Source organism: Megalops cyprinoides, chromosome 10 (genome assembly GCF_013368585.1).
Source record: "Megalops cyprinoides isolate fMegCyp1 chromosome 10, fMegCyp1.pri, whole genome shotgun sequence".
NCBI lineage: Eukaryota > Metazoa > Chordata > Actinopteri > Elopiformes > Megalopidae > Megalops > Megalops cyprinoides.
In genome coordinates, this window is record NC_050592.1 from 10,754,968 (window position 1) to 10,777,328 (window position 22,361).

Consider the following 22,361-nt stretch of genomic DNA (forward strand, 5'->3'; position numbering starts at 1 on the left):
AAAAAAGCGGGTCTGTACCAGTTGATGACGACTGATGCTGTGAAAATTACAATCCCGAATATCTTACTCAAAAGCAATAAGAAAAATGGCAAAAAAAGGAAAAGAAAAAAAAATAGCATTACTTAACAAGAAACAGATTGGTAGGTGTGGGGATTCAGCCTGGAGATGAACTTTGAGAGCCCTGAACCAAGGGTAGGTGATTACAGTATAATGTATTCTGTACATACCCCAATAAACAAAGGAATTTTAAGCATGTTGGACAACTTGTTCAGTCCTTAACGTCAAGCAGATACATAGGGTGGAAGAAAAGCTGTGTGACATGTGATGTTATAAGGGTGGGTCACCAGGGAGCATATTTGATCAAGATTCCATGGGCACAGGCAATGTTTGGAGTATTGCACCCTCTAGTGCTCATCTTTACCACTCTCATTTTTCATGGTCACTGACCATCATCTACCAAAGACTGAAAGGAGAGAGAGAGAGAGAGAGAGAGAGAGAGAGAGAGAGATATTCAGCCTATAATCAGGCAGGTGGGACTCGTTAGAAAATGGTGAGTCAAATACAATGACACAATTATAAAAAAAACTGTTTGCAGCTGATGACATTAGACCAGTTATTGGGAAGGCTTGGATCTGATTTAGAAAAGGATCATTCGCTAAACATATAAACATTGAACAAAGATTATGCAGATAATGCACGAGCCACAGACATTGTGTGTTTGTATCACACAGTTCATCAAAGAGCTGTGCTTGTGGCTACTTGTCTTTTTTGTCATAAGTGAGACCCATGAGACCGGCTGGTATAATATATCTGTTCTTGACATCAAGGATAGGTCTCAACATGCATTTGCCATGGCCAGGCAGGGATTATACCACATTGTTAACACTTTTCCACTTTCACCGATTTGTGAGAGGGAACAGACCATGGTGTAACGTGTCTGTTGACCTTGTTGTCTGATGAATATCAGCTCTGCCCCCACACCCCTTGGTCCTTGTTATGATATCGGCACACTCCCCCAGAGGTCTACATTGCTGGACTCAGTGAAATGTTTCACAGATACTCTCGGATGAGTTTAACTTATGCGCAAGATGCCTCATTGCTCTGGCATCACAGATCACTGTGCTGTTTTGCATACTGTAGTGATATCACAATGACAATTCCCATTTGTAATCTTGTTTATACTGAAGGCAGTTAGGATTATTAGTTGTCATCAATGCAAATGTTCATGGTGCATCAAATTCTACCTCTTTCCATGCAAGCTCCACCCATATCACCATTTCCCCCTAAAGAAATCAGATTTCAGTGCATTTTTCTCTCCCTCCACAAGAACAAGGTAGCAAAGGGAAGGTGGGGAGATGCTGATGATGCCGGATCAGAATGTAGACAGATTTTCAGGCGAGCTGATCTCATCAAGTCTCTCCCTTCCCTCTGAAACAGTTGGTTCCAGTAATATGGATTCTGATGCTAATTATCCATGCATATACAGTACATAACTTCAAATTACAAATATGTATAAACATCAAGACACGATGCCATGACGGAAAGAATAAACAACTAATTCAACTGGACTTTTAGAGGCAGGGACCGATCAAAACCACTGCAATGCAGGCTCTATTAATAGCTCCTTGCATTTCTGCTGGACAAGTGGACCTTGGCCAGTGTAGCATAGTGGTAAGGAGCAGGACTCATAACTGAAAGGTTGCTGGTTCAATTCCCTGCTGTGGCACTGCTGTTGTACCCTTGGGCAAGGTACATAACCCAGAGTTGCCTCAGTTAATATCCAGCTGTATAAATGGGTAATGTAAAAAATTATAATCTAAGTTGCTCTGGATAAGAGCATCTGCTAAATGCCAATAATGCAATGTTGGCCACATACAGCATTGTATATCAATACGTACCTCTGCTCTAAAAGTTCAATACCAGGTAACTCTGAATTTATTTTCAGTTGCATTTCACTATTCATGCAAAAAAAAAAAACTCCACACTGTATTTTTCTACTATTTTAATAGCAAACCCATTTTACCACAGTTCCTTCCCTGAAAGCATGAATTAAACACAGTAAGCGCTGTGATTTGGAGGAAGTTGATGTACAGGATACCGGGGGGCAGAGAACACAGGGAGAGGATAAAGAGAGGGGGTTTCTGGAATGTAAAAATAAATTTAAAGAATTATCAAAACACAACGCCATCGTGAGTGCTCTAACTGGCTGGCCGCTTCCATTGGATCAGGATGATGACTGTGGAAAGCAACTGGCTGGTTGATCGTGTCATTGGTTCAGTTCTTCCTCTTCCCCTTGCTGGCAGTTTTGGCTGGAGTTGCTGCAGGAACAGCAGCTTGATAGAGAGCTGCTGACACTTTATTTATGTAGTATAGTGCGAAGAGAGAGAATATCAAACTGGAGAGATAAAAAAAGGGGGGGGGATGGACAGATTTCAAACATTACTGCTATTGCTTTCACAGTCAAGTGGGGATTTTAGATCACTGCCCTCTGTTGCATGTCTTGGAGACATGCCCACATTATTTAAATTTATAAAAAGGTTAAATCCAGAAATTCTGAAAGCCATAAACAATGACAGAAAATGATCCATCCTCAATGGAAGACAATAGATTGCATGCAGTGTTGAGTTTGTGTTTTGCACCAAGCTGATACTCACCAGGTTGTGACGCATACACGATGCACTAGCCCAGAGGCAAAGAGAGAGATGCACAGGCACAGCAGAACTGGAGGGGAGAGCAGAGAGGAAGAGAGGGTTTTTACTAGGCATCTTATGATATGATATGTTCTGTGAGAGGGGAGTTCTGCGGAGTTCATGAAATGAAATCATTTGGACACGTTATTCCCTCAACAGTGATCATGGGAAAGCAAAAAGAACTTGTTTGATCATGCTATATTTTTCTTTCCTTTCATGACATACCAACCCCTAGCTGTGACAATATACATGGGTACCTCAGGTTTACATGAGCGTTATATCATTTTCATGCAACGGATCCATAATTTGCTGAACTCTCCTTAGCTACAGTCTACATGAAGTATGAAAAGAGACAAATTAACAGGTTGTGTTGATTGCATGAAACTGCCAATTTGTGTTAGCCTACCTAGCTTGTTACAATCCTTACAGTACCTTTATTATCTAATTATCTAAATGGTGCTGCTGGATTTTCCAGCTAGCCAGTGAAGGAGCTAGCTAACAAACTGGAATTTGAGACATCTTTATTTCATAAACTATCAAAGTTACACAGAAGAGTTTAGCTGCTGTCTTACTAAAAGAACTGCTTCTCAAAAAGATTAACATTTCCACCTTTGGTAACTTGACTTAGCTCTCAGTGATGTGAAATGGATCATTTGCAATGCTAATGTATGTCAATGCACAAACTGACCAACAGGAACGATGGATTGGAACTAATCATTTTGTGAAGTACCATGCTGCTAATTACTAATGGACACAACGAGTAAAGCAGGTATAAATTCCAATGACATCATATTTTCAGAAAAGAAAAAAAAAAACATTCTAGCCAGTTTTGATCTAAGTGAACCCATAATTTTATTTAGAGGTAAGTTCCCAGGACCATGAAACATTTTGTCATCTGATTTTGGGAAATTCGAAATTACAATATTCTATTCCATGCCTAGGGATTATATTTTGCTGAAAGTTCAATTGTCATTGACATTTGACATCGTCAAAACAATAAAGCAGAGGTGACACTACTGCCCTGATAATTACACACATCTATTCACTAGGCCATGTGGGTGTTAAAAAGCACATGGGTCATATTATGAATACAAAGTAGGACACAAAACACATGTCTGAACCATGAAATGAAACCCAGAAATATATGAACTGAATTTTGTCTGGTCTAAAGCAGATAATTTCTGCCCAGATCTACGTCTCAATAACAATTGTTTTTTCCACTGTAAGCTGCACGGCAGTCATTAATGCAGCCTCACAGACCTCAGTGTTGCTGTGTGTAGTAAGCGTGTTGAACAGAGACGCTGTGTTGTGATAAAGTCTGCGGTACAGTGCATACTCACTTTCTGGGAAAATCTTGGCCTGAAACCCCTTTCCAAAAATTAGGTTCTCCAGATTGTTGAAGGCCTGATGGTGGGTTAAGGGGAAAGGGCTTAGAGGAAAAAAGAAACACAGAGTAATATCTGAAGCTCTTGGAACACATTAATTACTCTTATGCGAAAAGGCCTTTTCACAGTTCCTAGGAGATCATCCTACCTCTTCCATTACCCTGTCATTAATTTCCTTTCTCTGATCCTTACTTTTGGTAGTTAGGGGCTCTAGCAGAGTCGTCAGTGCTATGCTGACCTACTTTAATGAGGTAGCCTCACTGCCATCCTAAGTACACTGCTTCACATTAATTCTGGCAGATACACCACCATAGGCACCTGCACTTTAAGCCAAAGTCAGGATACAGTCAGGGAGCAGATAAAGAGGACAGAGCCCAGGAACCCTCCCAGGATGGTCAACCACTCTGAGGAACCCAGTTGTCGACTGAACATCTGCATGCCCGCGAACACCAGCACTGACAACAGGCTGGAGAGGACGAGGGACGTGCCCGTGTTCACAGCTATAGAAAGACCAACACACAGACAAGGTAATGTTAGCTAGTTAATAGTACACCGAGAGATTTTAGCATCAGTACTACACAACATTAAAAAAAAATCACTGCTTCGTAAACAGTATAGGTAGATCCTGTATTGTCAGTTCAAGTGAGAGAGTAGATGGTAACAGGCCCCCATAGACTGAAAAAGAAAGAAACATCGCTGGCACACGAAACATTGTACATAGCTAAATACTTCTCAGATGTAGCTCACTACAGACAAGCTAACGTTACATAAAATTTAATCTTCAGGACTTGACCCAAACATTACTTAAAGTGAATGAGCTGCCAGCTTGCTATCATAGTGAAAAATGACATGTCGCAAAATAGTTAACTTTAGCTACCCAGATACTAATGAGCTAGCAATATAATTGAAGAAGAGATGGTTGTGATATTCTATACTATTTTACCTAACATCAGCCAGGTAGGCTTCTATAACTGCTTGTTAGGCCACACGGTCGATACTAGATGACCATGTTTTTTGTTTTTTTTGTTTTTTTTTTTTTATTTTTTTTTTATGTTTAAAGTATGAATAACACACAATGAACAAAGAGGGGAAAAAAGACCACGAGGGGGAGAAAGGTTATACATAAAAGGCATCAAATCAACACTCAATCGAAAAAATAACTTAAAATAAGTACATACATTCAGGTTGTTAACAGCTTTGTTATTAGAAACATGTTCAATTAACCTAACATTTTCTACATTCTCTCATAAACACTAGAAAAAGCTTATTCTTCGTGAATTTGCATTTATGGATATGAAATTTAGCTAATATAATAATCAGATTCATAAGGTGAACTACATGACCATGTTGACGCGCACAAACGCGACCAGGCCACGTCAGCGTCAATGTCCGCACACGAAATATGACCGATTGGAAACAGAGGCCTCTACGCTCACCCAAACATATTTGGCTCTTCAACACTCTCAAAATAATCGAAAATGAACTAGTCCAAACGTCATGTGTCCGTTTGCAAAGATAGAATATGACGGCGAGAGCTTTGACTAACATTACATCCATACTTTACATGACTAGCTACCCAGCTATTGTAACGTTAACTACCCTTGTGACAGGTTGAATATAGCTAGCAAGCTCGCTAGATGAATGGATGGTTCTCTGTTCATATCATATGAGCTAGAAATGATACATTAGCTAGAAAATGCATTCACTAAACAACTATAAATATTCATAATATTTGCATGGTCGCTGCTTAGGCAGCTCACCATACTTGACGGAAATAAACTGCACGCCACTTTCTCCCTAACAGGTAATATGTGCTACCTAGCTTGCTATCTGGTACTTCGTCAACCCCTCTATCTACGGATAGCTAACAAGAGTGGAGAGGTTCTAACTAGCTAGAATTCCTTTAAATATTTATATCATGCAACCTTCAAAACAATGTAACTCACCCATCTTTTTGGGGAAAATGTTTTTTAGCTAACGTTCTTTCCTTAAGGATTTGGTGGGCAGCTACTCCGTTCTCCACGCCTCCTAACTAGGTTAGCTGCTGTCTTAACAGAGCCGTACCACACATCACCACCCGGATGAGATAATATCCGACTCTAAACCTCGAAATGAAGCATCAAAGCGACACCTAGAGGAACGGATGAAATGAGCAAGGAGTCACACAGTAGTCTTAATTTTCTGTGTGCGTTCATCCGATGTCGTTCATCTATCGATTACTGTATGTGAATTCTTGTTTGACTCATTTTTCATTTTTAATGCTGAAGATAACGAATACCTTAACTTATTATATAATAGCATACTAATATTTTATAAGCATATCATAGCATAGAAAACAGACCGTACATTTTAGAGAAATGCATAGCCTATATTTTGGAATTTTTTCTGTCTTAAACTTTAGAAGAAAAAGGTGTGACTCGATCTTGAAGTTGAAATTCAGCGCATGCTTATTTTCATACAAGCTGCCTGCTTCATTGCCACCTGTACTGTTTGCGCTGTAAAAGATAAGTCATGTGTCAGAGTCTTTCATGTGTCAGAGCAATGTTGTGCGTAATCCTGTGGTTAACTGTTTGTATAGACATGTGCAGGGATGGATGATCTGTCTCCACTAGACATCATCAGTGTAGGCCTGGATTTCTCTGCAGGAATTTCTACGCATGCTCATTCCCCCTCCCTCTCTCCCTCTCTCTACCTCTCTTTTATTGAACAGGAGGCTATGTTGCCAATACCCCCGTAGAGCAGAAAAAATCAGGAAAGGTTTATTACAGCAATTCGGGTGTCCTGGCGGCGATGTAGCCTATAACATAAAGACAGGCAACGGATGCAAACACAGCCAGAGCGAGGTTAAGATTCCTTTTGCATCCATTTGTCAAACATTGTCATGATTTTATTTTTATTCATTCACATTCATATTTCAGACAGTCTACGATGCGTTCGTGAGTGCGTTCGCCAGATAGGCCGAGTTTTATCCTGTGCTTTAATCACAGATATACATATTTATATATTCCAAACATTTGTTTCACGTTATTGTGTGTTTGTTGTATCTGTAGTGATCAGCACAACGCCGACAAGACATTTTAAGGAATGGCAGAGGCGGACTTACAAACGTTCACTTCCATAATGGACGCGCTGGTTCGCATTAGTGTAAGTATGCTGTTGGTTACTGTAACTATTTATCTATCCGCGCTGAGACTGTTATGTATGTGTTTCAGTTTGTTTCTCTGTTGCTTGCCACACTTGAGAATAAGAATTCCATCAACACATATCAACTGCACAACGCCCACCGTTTGTACGCTACAGTAAAATCGGTAGTTCTGTTGTATTTGCAAATCTGATGTACTACCTGCAAACTACTGCTCTTGCAACTTGAAGCAAAAAATACATAATCTTTTTTTTAATGCGCTGGTTTCACTCTTCCGCAATGTTTAATTTTCAGTATGGTGGTATATGGGCCTATGGGCCTACCTGTCAATCGAAATTGCATCTCATCACTTTCATTCGTCTTTTTTCATTTTTTATTCCATCTAACCTTCCTTTCTGGCCTCCCCCCTTTCATCTCGCCACTTCCCTAATCTACCCCACTCCAAGAAATACTGGATTAAAATGAATGTTGATTTTTCGTTGCGTTTTCGGTTCACACGAAAAGTCCCCTTTTCTGCCACATTAATGACTTAACTCTGCTGTGACATGCATAGAGTATATAATTTTTTTCATATTTCCATGCTTCTGTCTGTCTGTCGTTCGGTCAATCTGGGTGGAAAATGACATGGAAAAAGGATTTTCTGAAGATGCGACCAAATAATTACTGTCGCACGTGCCTTTTATGCACAATCAATACTTGTTTTTTTCAGGTGGTGGTTTAAACCAGCGCTTAATATTCCCTTTTGTCCCGAACCTCCATTTTCTGTCTCTCAAATGCAACATTGTGTGGTGAATCTATTTTGCTGGCTTTTTCATTTTTATGACGAGGAAATCTTCGACGAAAGAAGTGCACGTTTTGACTTGCACTTGAAGTCAAGTTAATGTTATCGATGGAGAACACAACGAGACACCAAATCAAATGATAGAGGCGTAAAGGAGTGATATCTAGTCGGGTAGAGGTAGACAAAAACTGAGGAGATCACAGGCAGACACATATATCGGAATATGCAATTTTTGTCTCGCGACGGTTGTCCAGGGATGCTAGTTGCTATAGAAACGGGATGCATGCACGCGGAGGCCTAGCACAGCAGAGATGATGGAAAACTCCCTGATTTGGATGCTGAGAAAAGATAAGCTGCACAAATCCAAATTGTAATGAGGTTCTACAGGGTATAGTAATTAATGACACAAAAATGAGGAGTATAGTTTATGGATATAAGCAAATGCACCGTTTCGATAAACGAATAGCCTACAAAAATGGGTTGCAATTAAAAAGCGGCGTAAACAGTTCTCAGATGCTGACGCTTATAGCGCAGTGTGCAGCCCCTATCTCCCCCATTCTTCCTCCCTTCCACAAAGGGAAGGGACTGTTTTTTTTAAAATCTCCGGACCGCTACGTTCCCTCGGGAACACCGACCCGATTATGGGGGTGGTCGGGGGGGGGGGGGGGGCTATCATGGCTCCTAGAAACCAGATGAAGGTAAGTCCATAGAGTCAGGCAACGCGTGTGCAGGATGCTGCGATATTACAGGTGCCCTGAGCAAGATAGCGAAGGTTAATTCCGAGAATGTACCAAACGCGCATTTGTTTTTTTGCTACTGACTTTCGACACGGTCTTAGAGGCATAATAGGTGATGTTGTATTAATGATGACAGACAGTGCGACATTGACATCGGGAATGACAGCGAGATCGGGGTAGAGAGCGACAGGGAGATGTTGCTATCAGCAGCTTGTTGCAGCCTTGCAGTCGAAAGGGGTTGGGTGTTTTCTTCGTGTGCTGCAGCATAAGAATCTTAATGTGGTGTGCATAGTTGTGGGGATCCATACACGAGTAATATCACATCAGCAAGAAAACGAGGATGGTTTTGCACATGATCAACATAGCAAATATATTTTGACTGTCATAAGAAAGGTGTTATAGGAGTATTTTTTTTTATCAGATTAGAACTCTCTTGACTTCCTCTGAGAGCCGGAACGTTTATACATCTACATACAGGCCTATATGAACCTCCTTGCTCAAAATCACTCTCCTCTCGGTCAGAGACCGATGGATTGTAGCATAACGGAGGCAGAGCTTTCTTTAAAATTAACCGAACCCTTTTATGTTGCAGTTAACGTTCCTTGAAATGTAAAATTCCGCGTGCTGTTTGCTTTGGGATCATGCACTGTGACCACGCAGCGATATGTCATTTTAACATGTTCGCACATGCGACAGTAGACTTTCAAGAACAGTAGGCTACTGTCCTAAAATCATAAATGCTTATGAAAATGTAAAGAAAGAGCAATGACACTAAAACAAGTGCTTTGTGTATTGGTAGGGCACTGCGTTTTTAGTGACCGGGTTTTATAGCCTGTAATTAAACTGAAATTCGCTATGTGTCGCTGTAGTTACTGTAGTTGAAATAATACGGCAATTTACTTTGAGGGTTAAATAGACAATTTTGAAGAGTTCGCAGAGCAGCGTTTGCGAGACAGCAAATTAACTGGAGGAATTAGACAAGAGAATTTGTGTACAAACGGCAGTCAGCAGTGTCTACTTGGTGCAGTGGATACAAATGATTAGAACCTATTTCGTCCAACCACCAAAATAGTTCAGAAACGTTCATATTAACATTTTAATTTGAAAAAAAAACTGAAAAAGACTGAAATTGACTCTTGCTGAAAGAAGGAATTCTAGAAAACAGACCGAGCTCAGATTGGGCCTACCTACAATAACTGTGATACATAATTCAACAACAGTTAGTTACAGGTGCAACATTACCGTGAAAACTAATCTCAAACTACGTGGATCAACGCATGTATTGCGAACGGGAACCCAACCCGACGTTTAGAGAACGCACCTAAAACGCACGAATTTACGCGTGAGGAAAATCTAACGATAATGGTCACTGCGCAACAGGTTCACAACACAGAGAGCGAAATAAGTAACTTATTTTTTTTTATTAAATAAGTAACTTATCTCACTCCATTTCACTTGATTCGAAGTAGCATGCTAATAAAAGAAAGTAAGACAAATTTGACTTTGACTCAGCATGACTTTGAAAAACTTTTTTTGTTGTTGTTTTTGTTGAAGGTAAACATTATAATGCATTAATGGCACATTACCGTTGATACTGCGGAATAAACCTGAAAAATAAGTAACTAGTTATGACAAGCGATACGTGAATTAGTGGTATGTTAATTATTGCTCAACAGGCGGCCTCAGGGGGGAGGCTGCGACTAAATGACAACACAGCTATTACCCTGGTCTCAGAAAAAGAAGGGTCCTAGATATAGGTCCGTTTGCGTCACCGTGCTTTTGACCTATTTGGAACATTAATGAAAAATGTTGAAAAGAGAGTTTATAATGAGGTTATTGGAAAGCTACCAGGTACGTGTGTTTAAGGCTAGGGCATGGTTTTAACAGCACACATTGGTGGCTGTCAGTAAGTTCCTGAGTGCGCACGTTGTAACACAATGTTGATTTAATATGGAAAAACAGCTTACAATAGCATTGACTACAACACAGTCTTATGTGGCATTTAATATTTGCATAATGGCCCATACAGTGCATTACTGTGCAATATATGGTATCCCTACCTCATAAAACAGGACTGTTGTATCCTTCAAGTAGAGGAGGCCAGTGAGCATATGTATACAGCTTTCATTATGAATCCCCAAGGCTCATAGGCCAGACATAGATGGTCATTAAGGCTTGGTCGTTATTCATATTTAACAAGACTTGCTCTAACGATCCATCAGCAGGAGCTATTTATACAGAAACCCATTTCTGTTTCTGCTCTGTGTGGCTGCCATTAATTCTTAACCACAAAAAATCTCAGCCTTCTCATTGCTCTCTCGCCTGTCTCTCCCTCTCTAGCCAAATGCTTACTCCTGTCTTTCTGTTGCTCAGACCGTAGTTATATAGAGGACAGTTTGTTTTAGTTATCCTTACAACTCTCTGTGTTTGTTATCTTCTCATTTTATCTCCTTCCAATCCCCCTCCTTCCTTCCTAATCCTGCCCCTGTGTCTTTTTCTGTATGCTCCTTTCAATCACACCTGTACCCCCCTCCTTCGTTTTCCCACTTCTGTTTTTTTTTATCTCTTTAACTCTATCGCTCCATCTCTGTCTTCACCTTCTGCCCTGTCTTCCTTCTGTAACCGTATATGCTTTGTCCCTGTGTCTTCCCTACATTTCTTGCCCACACTCTTCACCTCCCCAGTCCAATATGAAGAGTATGGAGCGCGAGCTGCAGTGTCCGGTGTGTAAGGAGATGGTGAAGCAGCCCATCATCTTGCCATGCCAGCACAGCGTATGTCTGCTCTGCGCCTCCGAGGTCCTGGTCCAAAACGGCTACCCTGCACCAGACCTGCCCCCTGAGCCCAAATCACCCGCCTCCACCCCCAACACCCGCTCACCACGGCAGGCCCGCAGACCTGCACCCAAGGTTGACCGTATTGACCGTGTCCTGCGACCAGGTGTGTGTGTGTGTGTGTGTTTGCATGTGTGTGTGTGAGTGAGAGTGAGTGAAAGAGAGAGAAAGAGAAAGAGAGAATGTGAGCATTTGGATATGTATGTGTAAGAAAGAATTAAAGATATGAGTGTGTGTTTGGGAGCGCACCAGCAGATGTGTGTGCATGTGTATGTGCATAGGTGTGTGTGTGTGTGTGTGTGTGTGTGTGTGTGTGTGGCTGTGCGTGTGAATCAACATCAGCAGGTGCGCAGGGCTGGAAGTCTATTTCCGCCTCTGTCAGCAAGTAGAACATCAGCACAGTAAATGCAGCAGCAGCCTTTTCAGACAATGAATAATTGTGTTAGATTTTTTTTTTGGTCTTTGGTTGCAGGTGTATGTCAGTGCAGCTGTACTAGATACTGATACCACTCAACCTGTTGCTTGCTTCTTACCACTCACTAACCCTCTACCCTCAATCCCATTCCTTCCCTCGCCTCTACCTGGCATCTCCCCTTCTCTCTTCTTTAAAAGGGTATGGGACGTACCCCGGCCGGAGACGCAAGGAGGGCCCCCCTCCCGCCATGCTGTTCCCCTGCCCTCCATGTGGGAGGGAGGTGGAGCTTGGGGAGAAGGGCCTGGCTGACTGTTTACGCAACCTCACCCTGGAACGGATAGTGGAGAGGTACTGTCCATCTCCATTACCTTGCGTCACTGTGAGTTACGTCCTTACACTGCCCAACTGTCAGTCATTATCATTACCCTGTCTCATATATATGTATATATGCTGTATATTTGCTGTATATTATATCATTACCTTGACTCAGCCAGTTACCCTCATTACATTGCCTCATTGAGTTATTACCTTTAACTTACCTCACTGTAAGTTGCCTCTATTATCATATTTTCTCAGTTTCAGTTACCGTCTTACACAGCATCACTGAATTAGAGCGCAATGGCAGAATGTATTAGTGAATGCTGTATTTACTTGATCCCAGCTTTCACTTGAATGTGGTTGTTAGCTGATTCCCAGTTTAGTGAAAGATACTGGTTTATGACTTTAGAGAAGCTTTGCTGTCATATTCAGGATGGACATTTGAATAGTTTTCCTGCATTCTGCACACACTTTTCTGAGACCCCAGAATCTCTTTCCACTGCACCATTCTCCTTTAAACAGTAACGCTTAACTGAAGTTGCCTAATAATGCAACATTTTTTGCTATTTTTGCAGTTTTTTCTCTGTGGCAATTAGGCTGACTTGAGAGTTTCAAGAAGCCACTGGTGTGTTAACAATAATACACATACATACTTTTAACGTAAATATGGCTGTCACACTCACATTGTTTTTATCTTAAATAAATAAATATAACAGTTAACATATACATGAAAACAAACAGGTTCAGGTTGACCCAAAAGTCCCACCCAGCACTCATACACACACACGCACACACACACACACACACACACACACACACGCACATACAGGGGAAGTGAACTGTTAAGAACTGCAGTAGCGTAAATTGCCAAATATGCTCTTTGAATACCGTATTGTAAGTTCGTCCCACTCTCTCCTTCACAGGGAAGTTCAATAATTTTAAAGCTCTGAATGAACACCCTCTCTCCCTCCCTCCTCCTCTCTCCTTCCTGCTTTCTTTCCTCCTTCTCTCAGGTACAGACATACAGTGAGTCTGGGCACCGTGGCGGTCATGTGTCAGTTCTGTAAGCCACCTCAGTCTCTGGAGGCCACCAAAGGATGTGCTGACTGCAGGTCTAATTTCTGTAACGAGTGCTTCAAGCTGTACCACCCCTGGGGGACGCCCCGGGCCCAGCATGAGCACGTCCAGCCCACCCTCAACTTCAGACCTAAGGTGAAGATGTACAGGGGAAGTAGTTTCATTTAAGCAGCTGTCTGCAAACAGCCTGGAACTGTTATTATGGCTGAACCTTTGGTAGAAGGTAACAGTTTGTTCAGCATTGATGCCACTGTGAACATGAGCAAAGAGGTATCAAATGGAATTTTGTTTTCAGGATGGAAGCAATGGAATGCAACCATAGTAAAAACAAGAATATCCACTGCAAGTACGTACAAACTGCGTTTTCAGACCGAATGTTAACTGAGTATAACAGTGGTTTGAGATGAAGTACATATTGTGTACAGTATTTAATCTGACATATGAGATTTCTAACAATGCATTTTAGTCATCTGAAAAAGGTAATGTTGATATTGTTAAATTATTGGCATGAGTAGAACTGAAAGTAATTGACTCATTGCTGGTAGAAAATGAAGATTAAGAGATATAGTACCAGTCAAAAGTTTGGACACACCTACTCAGAGAAGGGTTTTTACTATTTTACACATTTTAGAATAATAATAAAGACATCAAAGGTATGAAATAACACAAATGGAATTTTGTAGTGACCAAAAAAGTGTTAAACAGATCAAAACTATCTTATATTTTAGATTCTTCAAAGTAGGCAAAAATATTTTTTACAATTAAAAAGAGAATTTTGGAAAGAAATTCATACATAAACTTGAATTACTATTTGTCTAAGAAACAAATATCAAGCATTTAAGCATAAGTCTTCAGATCGAAATGTTTTTGAATGCATGTTTCCTATTATCTTAATCAAGTGTGTCCAAACTTTTTGCTGGTACTGTAGATGCAGAGAAGAAGGAAGCAACAGCCCATTTTTGCTTTTGTTTTAAAGATATATGTAATAGTGATAGAAATATTTTTTCACACGTTATGTGGGGACCACATGGATGGAATAGAAATTGACCCTGCTGCTGTTATGGCTTTGTCTGTCCAAAACCTTCAGTCAAACACCGTGCGCTGCATAAAAAGGAGAACCTTGCAATAGCTCCAGCTGGAATAAGAGCTCCTCCCAATATAGCATGTGCTGAATTTGCTTTGTGTATCATACAGTCCCTGTCTTCCTCCACGATTTTTCATCAGCCCTGTCCTCACCTCCTAAATGCTTCCTTGCTGTTTTTCCCTTACCTCTGCTCCTTATCCTATCACCTCCTGCCTCTCTCTCCCCCCCCAGGTTCTGACCTGTCCAGAACATGACCAGGAGCGACTGCACTTCTATTGCAAGTCCTGCCAGAGGCTGCTATGTCCGCTGTGTAAGCTGCGTCGAGTCCACGCCGGCCACAAGGTCACCCCCATTGCCCAGGCCTGCCAGGCGCTCAAGGTGAGTGCTGTCAGAGGAAGAGAACATTCCAGAACTTTGCCCCACACAAGTCTTCCTCTGTTTATGTAAGGGTTGGGTAAAGTGTTACATATTTCAAAAAATGTGTAAGGGAAAATTGATTTCTCCTTTTTTAAAAAGATTTAAAAATGTTGGTGCTACATATTCATAACCTTATATTGCAGATGATTAAGATCATATAGATCACAGTAAAATAAGGTAAATATATTTGTCTAAAGTAATACAATATAGTATAGTACCAAAAAATAAACAAAATCAAGATCAAGATCAAGATCACCTGTTACTGGTGGCAGTATTACATATTGCAATGATTGCAATGATCAGAGGAGGTGAGTTTTCTTACAGAGGTCAGGCTGGGTTGTCTTTAATCATCTGCTTTAATGATTGAGCAAGAACTACTCTGCATAAGAATAATTCCTAATAGAGTAGTACAGTGCTGTACAATCTATTAGCTAAGGAAGTTAGACATAATGATAAACTATAATGATCTAACTAATGATAACTAATATTATAACTAATAACATAATTAATGATCACTATAATGTAAAATGTTGTACTAGTATGAAGTACTGCAGCCAAATGGAGGTTTATTATTTATTTATATTTATTTACATTCTTAATTGCTCCTGTATGATCTCTGACCATTCAGGAAAAAATCACCAAGGGGATCAACTATATCCTGGCCAATCAGGAGACAGTGCAGGCTCAGATCACCCAGCTGGAGAATGCCATCACACAGACAGAGGTAATTGATATAACTGTGCAATGCTATGCTACACACCACAATACAGCACAGGTACACAACCGCTCTACCACTAAAACCTCAGCTAACATGCCTTCAACATCAATGTTGATGTTCACAGGATAAATAAATGCAACAATGATAAATGCAATCACTGTTGTCAGTGGTGTCTTCTACACCAACTTCTACATTTCTTTTTCTTTTTTTTTAACACTTCTTCATCACTAACTTTTTTCTCCTTCTGAGCAATTAGTCAGCCTAGTGCAGTTTCCAGTTTCTGTTTTGCTGGTTGTCAATTTCTGCCCTACAAGAAGTCTATTCACACTAGCCCTGCATATGTGTCAGCCATCTCTCTTCACAGACACAATAGTAGTGACTTTGATGCCACTGTCTTGTGTGGGTCAATTATCACAAAACGACTCACTGTCGTTCACTGTCACACATTGCCCCCCCCACCCCCGTCACCTCTCCCCCTCTCAAATTTTACTTTGGCTCCTCCCACTCTCATCACTATCCCGCCTACACCCTGTTCTACACCTCCCACTGTCACCATTGCCCCTCCCTTTTTTTCTAAATGCTCCATCCACTGTAACCAATGCCCTTTCCCAATTCTCTCTTCTGCCCCTCCCATGGCCCGCCCCCCCCGCTCTCCCCTCCTCAGATGAACAGCGCCTCAGCGAAGGAGCAGCTGACGCAGTGTGTGCGGGAGCTGGGCGCAGCATTAGCGGAGAGGCAGGGGGTGCTGACCCAAGCGCTGGAGGCGGCCCGCCACAGGCGGGGTGAGGCGCTCTCTGCCCAGGTGACGGAGAGGCAGAGTCTGCTGGAGCACGCTGGCCTGTTGGCCTTCTCACAAGAGCTGCTAAAAGAGACGGACCCGCCCTGCTTTGTACAGGCGGCACGCCTTACACACAACAGGTCTGTCTGTCTTTCTATCCTCTTGTTCTTTTTCATCCCTTTCTCACCTCTCTCTCTGTTTCTCCTTCTTTCTCTCTCTCTCTCTCTCTCTTATCCATCCCTCCACCTCTTTCCATTTCTCACAATGACACTCCCCTTTCTCACCTATGTTTCTGGTTTGCATGCGGGTGCGAAACAACAAGAGTTATGTAGGCTGTTGAGGAAGAATCCAACAGTCTCTTTTAGAAAAGGTAAAGAAATTCAAGCAGAATCACTGTGAAACAACAGCAGTCCCAGCCAACGTGGGTATTTGTTTGCCCCCCCCCATCTTGAAAGTGGGCCTCTCCTCTCTCAGGCTGGTGAAGGCAATCGAGAACCTGCAGTGCTTCTCCCTGTCTGCCGACCCCTCCTTCCGACACTTCCAGATGGACATCTCCCGAGAACTCAAGCTGCTCACCAGCTTAGACTTCATTCAAGGTGACAGAGAGAGAGAGAGAGAGAGAGAGAGAGTGGGAGTGGGAGTAGCTGGGCTGTAGGAGCGTGTTGCTTTGTGTTGCTTTAGCTTTACTGCGTTTAAAACACCTTGGGGTGATTTTCTTGCACACCGCTAAGACAACTGTAACAGTCGCTGGTCAAGCAGCTAGTGAATCCGATGCGGGCTAATTTAGAAGGAAACAGCTTTTCACTGGTGGCGCAACATTGTGTAGTGGTTAAGACATTGGGCTCGTCATTTGAAGAGTCAGTTGCAAGATGGTGTTCTGCAGTTGTACTGTGTATACCCAGCTGCTTAACCTGAATTGTGTGGGTAAATATACAACCATATAAATACGTGAAACTAGAACCAACATACCTATGCACATTGGATAAGGGTGTCTGCTGAGCAAATTCATAATAGTTTATGTGCTGTACATGGTGTAGGAACACAGAATGACAATGACAACAGTGATTTCACTGCCGAATTAAAATATGTGATCTCATATTTTTTCCAAGCCCCTCTAGCCCCTGTGATTGACACCCAGCGCACCTTGGCCTATGACCAGCTCTTCCTGTGCTGGCGTTTGCCCCAGGACTCCGCCCCCGCCTGGCACTTCTCTGTCGAGTTCCGGCGCCGAGAGGGAAGGCCAGGGAGTGTCTGGGGCGGAGTCAGGGGATCTGGGGGAGTGGCCGGGAGCGGTGGTGGTCACTGGGGCTGGCAGAGGCTGGAGGAGGTAGGCGGTACCAGCACCGTGATTGAGAGGCTGGAGATGGACAGTGTGTATGTGCTGAGGGTGAGGGGCTGCAACAAGGCCGGCTTCGGCGAGTACAGTGAAGAGGTGTACCTGCACACCCCACCCGCCCCAGGTAAGTCACGCACATGCCCGTACATTCAAAACCCTGATACAGACCAATATGCTTACTCTGTTCTGTATCAATGTAAAGCAATAGTCATGTATACCTTTGCCCTGGTTACACTCATACATACAAACGAACCCTGTGTGGCGGGTAAGAATAAAACATAGATTTATTTCAACCCCTCCAAAAAACAACTCAGCACCTTATTGATTTGAAGAATGATGAATACTGTACCAACTGTTGTCTAGAGAGAACACACATAATGTTACCAGTTTACAGAGCACGCTGTGCAAGAAACCCTTGTCAGAATTTGTCAAGTAAAGAGCTGAAGCAGTCTTGTTTATTGATTGCCACTTTGAACTTTCCATCTTCACCTGGTTTTGCTTGTTCTTACTTTCACTTAAAGCATTGTTTTTTGGTTGCATTTTTATGTTTTTATGTTTTATGTTTTACTCAAAAGTAAAAAATTGGTCAAATATCTATTGCACATCCCTAACCACAACCCTAACCCAGTAACTAAGTATTATATGTAATAATAGACATATATTTATATGTAATATATTTATATATAATATTATATATATAATATATAGCAATATTTTATCTGTTTGTCATTGCATCATCATGTCACATTTCTCAGATGGCATTATGAAATATGTGAAACCACAGAAATAGCCTCTGCCTGCCGGCTGGCTGTTTTGGGCTTAATTAGTAATTTATTAGTTCATATAAAGATAGTACATTATATCGGTAATTTCCCTTAAGCAACCTGACAGGCGAAATGCAATCTGAATCAGTGTTGAAACAGCTGGGAAAAGACAACCTTTAAATCGAGTGGGAAGAAGACTGGTTTGCTGCACCACACCACATGACATTGTACAAGCACATCATTTGTTTATGAAAGGTCAGCATCATGTGCATCCTTCTCAGATATGACACTGGTATACACTAGTATACGTTAATACCTTGCTACAAAACTCATAAAAGCCAAGGGAGAAATAATGTTAGAAACTGCATAGCAACACTCAAAAATAAACAAAAAGGTAGTTATGCTGGGGTTTCCACTGTTTGGCAATGAACTCATCTCTTACTTTTTTTCTGCTCATCTCTCCCTTTACCACTTTTTTCATTTCTTTTTACCCATCCCACACTCTTCCCACTCCCTCTTCCAGTTATGTTGTACTTTCTCATTCCTCTCTTTCTCCTCCTGCCTCTAGCTCTGTATGTCCCTCTCTTTCTCCTTTCTTTATACCCATTTCACCCTCTGTTCTCTCCACCTGTCAAAACTAGACCACACATCCCACTCTGTCTCTCTCCATGGCTCAGTCTCTCACCCACCCTCGATCTCTCTCCTTCAGTAACAATGAAAAAATCATTCAGATTGCTGCGATAATGCAGTCCGCTGTTTGTTAAGGCTTGGAACTTAACAAATTGGATTTGTTAATATTTCAGGATAGTGGAGTGAGTTTACACCAGTACACCTCTAGCTGTAATACTGATTCAGTAGTGGTTCCCCATCTCTCTCTCTCGTTTTCTTTCTCTCTCCCTCTTCCTGGCATTGTTCTTTTTCTTAATAAAACCGTCCTCTTCCCCCTTACTTTCTCTTTCCTTCTTTCTACTCTGACTTTTTCTCCAGAATGTTTCCGGTTCGACTTGCCTTCCCTCTGTCCTAAGCCTACTTTTATCTCTACCTGTTTCCTGGAATGTAAACTAGATACCTGTTACTTTCCTTTACCCCTCTCTGTCTTTCTCTCTCTGTGCCTTTCTTTCTCTTGGTCTCCTTCTTTCTTTTCTCTCTATCTCTCTGAAATATGTTCCAATCGTCTTAATTTTCCTTGCTACTCCCCATTCCAACATGCTCTCCTCCTGCCCTGGCACTCTCCTCCTTTCTGAACACCTCCCCACTCTTCCTGTCTCCTCTCATGTCTCTCCCTCGACCCCCCCCCCCCCCCCCGACCTCTGCCTTCCCCTTGCCCATGCCTTACCTCCCTTCTCACATCTTGCCTTCTCCCTCCTCCATCCCCTTGCTTCCTGTCCTCTCTGCCCCCTTGTTTGCCTTCCTATTACGTGTACTCTCTCCCCGTCCCTTTCCCCTTCCCCCGCCCCACCCCCACCCAGTGCTGAATTTCTACCTGGACTCGCGCTGGGGCCTCCACTCTGACCGGCTGGTGGTCAGTAAGGAGCAGCGCTGCGCCCGCAGCGTCCCAGGCCTCTCCCTCCTGCAGGCGGCTGACCGCGCCCTCACTTCCTGTCACCTGACCTCTGACCTGCTGGTGGGCGACGTGGCCATCACGCAGGGGAGACACTACTGGGCATGCTCTGTTGAGCCTGGATCATATCTGGTCAAGGTGAGAAAACAGTTCACTGTCATGGCAGTGGTGTTAATGGTAATATTTGTGGTTCCTTTAAATGGACAAATTGTTGATGGCAGTAACTCATAACTAGAAAAGAAAGATGCCGTTTACCACAGAAGGTACAGTACTTGTTAGAAAAGGACATCAGAGATGATAGTAACAGCCATGTTAATACAGTATCCATGTGTTATCTTTCTTGCACATGATGTACTATACTTGTTTTAAAGAGTTGATTTTGATTATGTTGTCTCCCTATGGCTGTGCATCTGTTTCCCTTTCCGATTTGTGTCCCTTACCCTGTGTTTGTGTGATGCAGGTGGGAGTAGGCCTGGAAACCAAACTGCAGGAGTGGTTCCACCTTCCCCAGGACATGGCTAGCCCTCGGTGAGGGGGACGGGGGGACGTGCAGGGGATAAGGGAACAAAAAGATGTAGTGACTTCAAAGTAGCGCAACCACCTTAGCCTTCAGTGACATTAAGGGCGGAAAGGGAGAATTCGTGGTAAGGTTATGGTGAACTTCTCTCACCTCTCTCTTTTCGTGTCACCCTTTTTCCTCCAGGTATGACCCAGACAGTGGTCATGACAGCGGGGCAGAGGATGCCATGGACTCTCCCCCTCCCTTCTCCTTCCTTACCATTGGCATGGGCAAGGTTCTTCTGCCCCAGGGGACACATTCACATAACAACTGTCCCAGCAATGCCACCAGCCCAAGAGAGCCAACCTCCAATCCCAATAACAACAACAGCCACCCCACACCGCCCCCGGCTGTCACTGCCCCCTTGCCCCCTCGACTCGGGGTGTGTCTGGACTTTGAGAAGGGGCGTGTTACATTTTACGATGCACACTCACTCCGACCATTGTGGGAGGGACCAGTTGATTGCTCTGCCCCTGTTTGCCCTGCCTTCTGTTTCATTGGTGGAGGGGCATTGCAACTGCAAGATTTGGTAGCCAATCGCACCACAGAGCAGCCCCCATCTAGAAGGGTCACCATCCAATCACGTGTCACCAATCTGAATAACTAAGCCCCGACAAAGAGTATGTTCAGCACAAACATTCATACATATGCTGGTAGTTTTCAGTTTCCATTGCAAGAAGGCCATCTGATGTACATACCCAAAGTGGGTATGGTTTTTATATTTTATTTATCATAAAAACCTCTGTTTTTACTCTATTAAATACTAATATTTTAGTTAATTTATTTTGTTATATTTTTGTTTATATTCTCCATTTTGAACAAAAATTAGCTTAGAGCCGGTGTTGCAAAATACATTTAAATGGCTGTAAACTTTTAATAATTCTTTTCTTATTCCCACATTTCGCTGGGAATTCAAACAAACTCAAAACTGAATTCATGTGTCTAAATCTATATTTTGATGTATTCGTACAATTTTACCAGGGTAATGTAAAAATTCTAATTAACACCACTGTAACTGTAAGCATTGAAAACATTTCATGAATATTACTTGAAACTTCACCCTTAAACTAGTGTGCTATCATACTACTCTCATTGTATCACTTGATGGAAAACCAAAAAGCTAACCTTCATGCAATTTCATTTGTGAAACTAACACTCAGATAGGTTTATTTATTGGTTGGTATTGTATTATTGGGGGCATATTAATACTGTATTTGGGCAACTGACTTTGTAGTGTGCTTCAGACAAATCTTTGTTAATACCTGTTTCATTGACATTTCCAGCTCTCCAACACTATGACTAAAGATTATTTCATAAATTTTAAATAGCTTCTTATAATTACAACGTCTGTTGTTTTTATTAGATAATTATGCATTTATCCTGGAATGGGAGATTACAAAATACCAGTACTGCTTCAGTAGAAAATCTTTTAATATTATTTATTTTATGGGGTGCTACTAAGATTGTGCAACTCTGTTGCAGTTTAGCTTTCAATGTGCTGTGTGTGAGTGTGTGTGTGTGTATGTGTATGTGTGCAAGTGAGTGACAATACAAGTAGTTCCACATGCCATGAATTGCTACAATCAATGGGGTGACAAAAAAAAACTAAAACTACATGCCATTTCAAAGTTTAGACATTTACTTGTGGTCTATTTTCACTTTAGGTCTGTGAGTTAGGAGCTGACCTTTAAATGGAATGAGTAAAGCGAAGTGAGCAATCAAGGCTTGTGTCTGCGTGTTGACTTTGTGTGATTTTGTGTGTGTG

At 42.0% G+C, this 22,361-nt stretch overlaps 2 protein-coding genes across 4 annotated transcripts; one reads left to right on the top strand and one right to left on the bottom strand.

Moving 5' to 3' along the window:
- Window positions 1–2,040: 2,040 nt before the first annotated feature.
- On the bottom strand, window positions 2,041–6,130 carry krtcap2 (keratinocyte associated protein 2). Its single transcript, XM_036539770.1, has 5 exons — window positions 6,022–6,130; window positions 4,421–4,575; window positions 4,031–4,094; window positions 2,655–2,721; window positions 2,041–2,395 (listed from the first exon to the last, which is right to left on the bottom strand). The coding sequence occupies exons 1-5, from the start codon at window positions 6,023–6,025 to the stop codon at window positions 2,275–2,277; spliced, it is 411 nt and encodes a 136-aa protein (XP_036395663.1). The 5' UTR covers window positions 6,026–6,130; the 3' UTR covers window positions 2,041–2,274.
- A 668-nt stretch (window positions 6,131–6,798) lies between these two features.
- trim46a (tripartite motif containing 46a) lies at window positions 6,799–21,288 on the top strand. Of its 3 annotated transcripts, XM_036539050.1 has the most exons (13): window positions 6,799–6,918; window positions 7,126–7,219; window positions 11,420–11,675; window positions 12,182–12,332; window positions 13,316–13,514; window positions 14,695–14,841; window positions 15,509–15,604; window positions 16,263–16,516; window positions 16,851–16,972; window positions 17,486–17,836; window positions 19,946–20,175; window positions 20,498–20,565; window positions 20,741–21,288. In XM_036539050.1, exons 2-13 carry the CDS (start codon window positions 7,160–7,162, stop codon window positions 21,201–21,203), a joined length of 2,397 nt encoding a protein of 798 aa, XP_036394943.1. In that variant the 5' UTR covers window positions 6,799–6,918; window positions 7,126–7,159; the 3' UTR covers window positions 21,204–21,288. The 3 variants fall into 3 exon arrangements, with proteins under 3 accessions (XP_036394943.1, XP_036394944.1, XP_036394945.1); XM_036539051.1 differs by lacking the exons at window positions 6,799–6,918; window positions 7,126–7,219 and adding an exon at window positions 8,667–8,696; XM_036539052.1 differs by lacking the exons at window positions 6,799–6,918; window positions 7,126–7,219 and having other exon boundaries at window positions 11,621–11,644.
- Window positions 21,289–22,361: the final 1,073 nt, after the last annotated feature.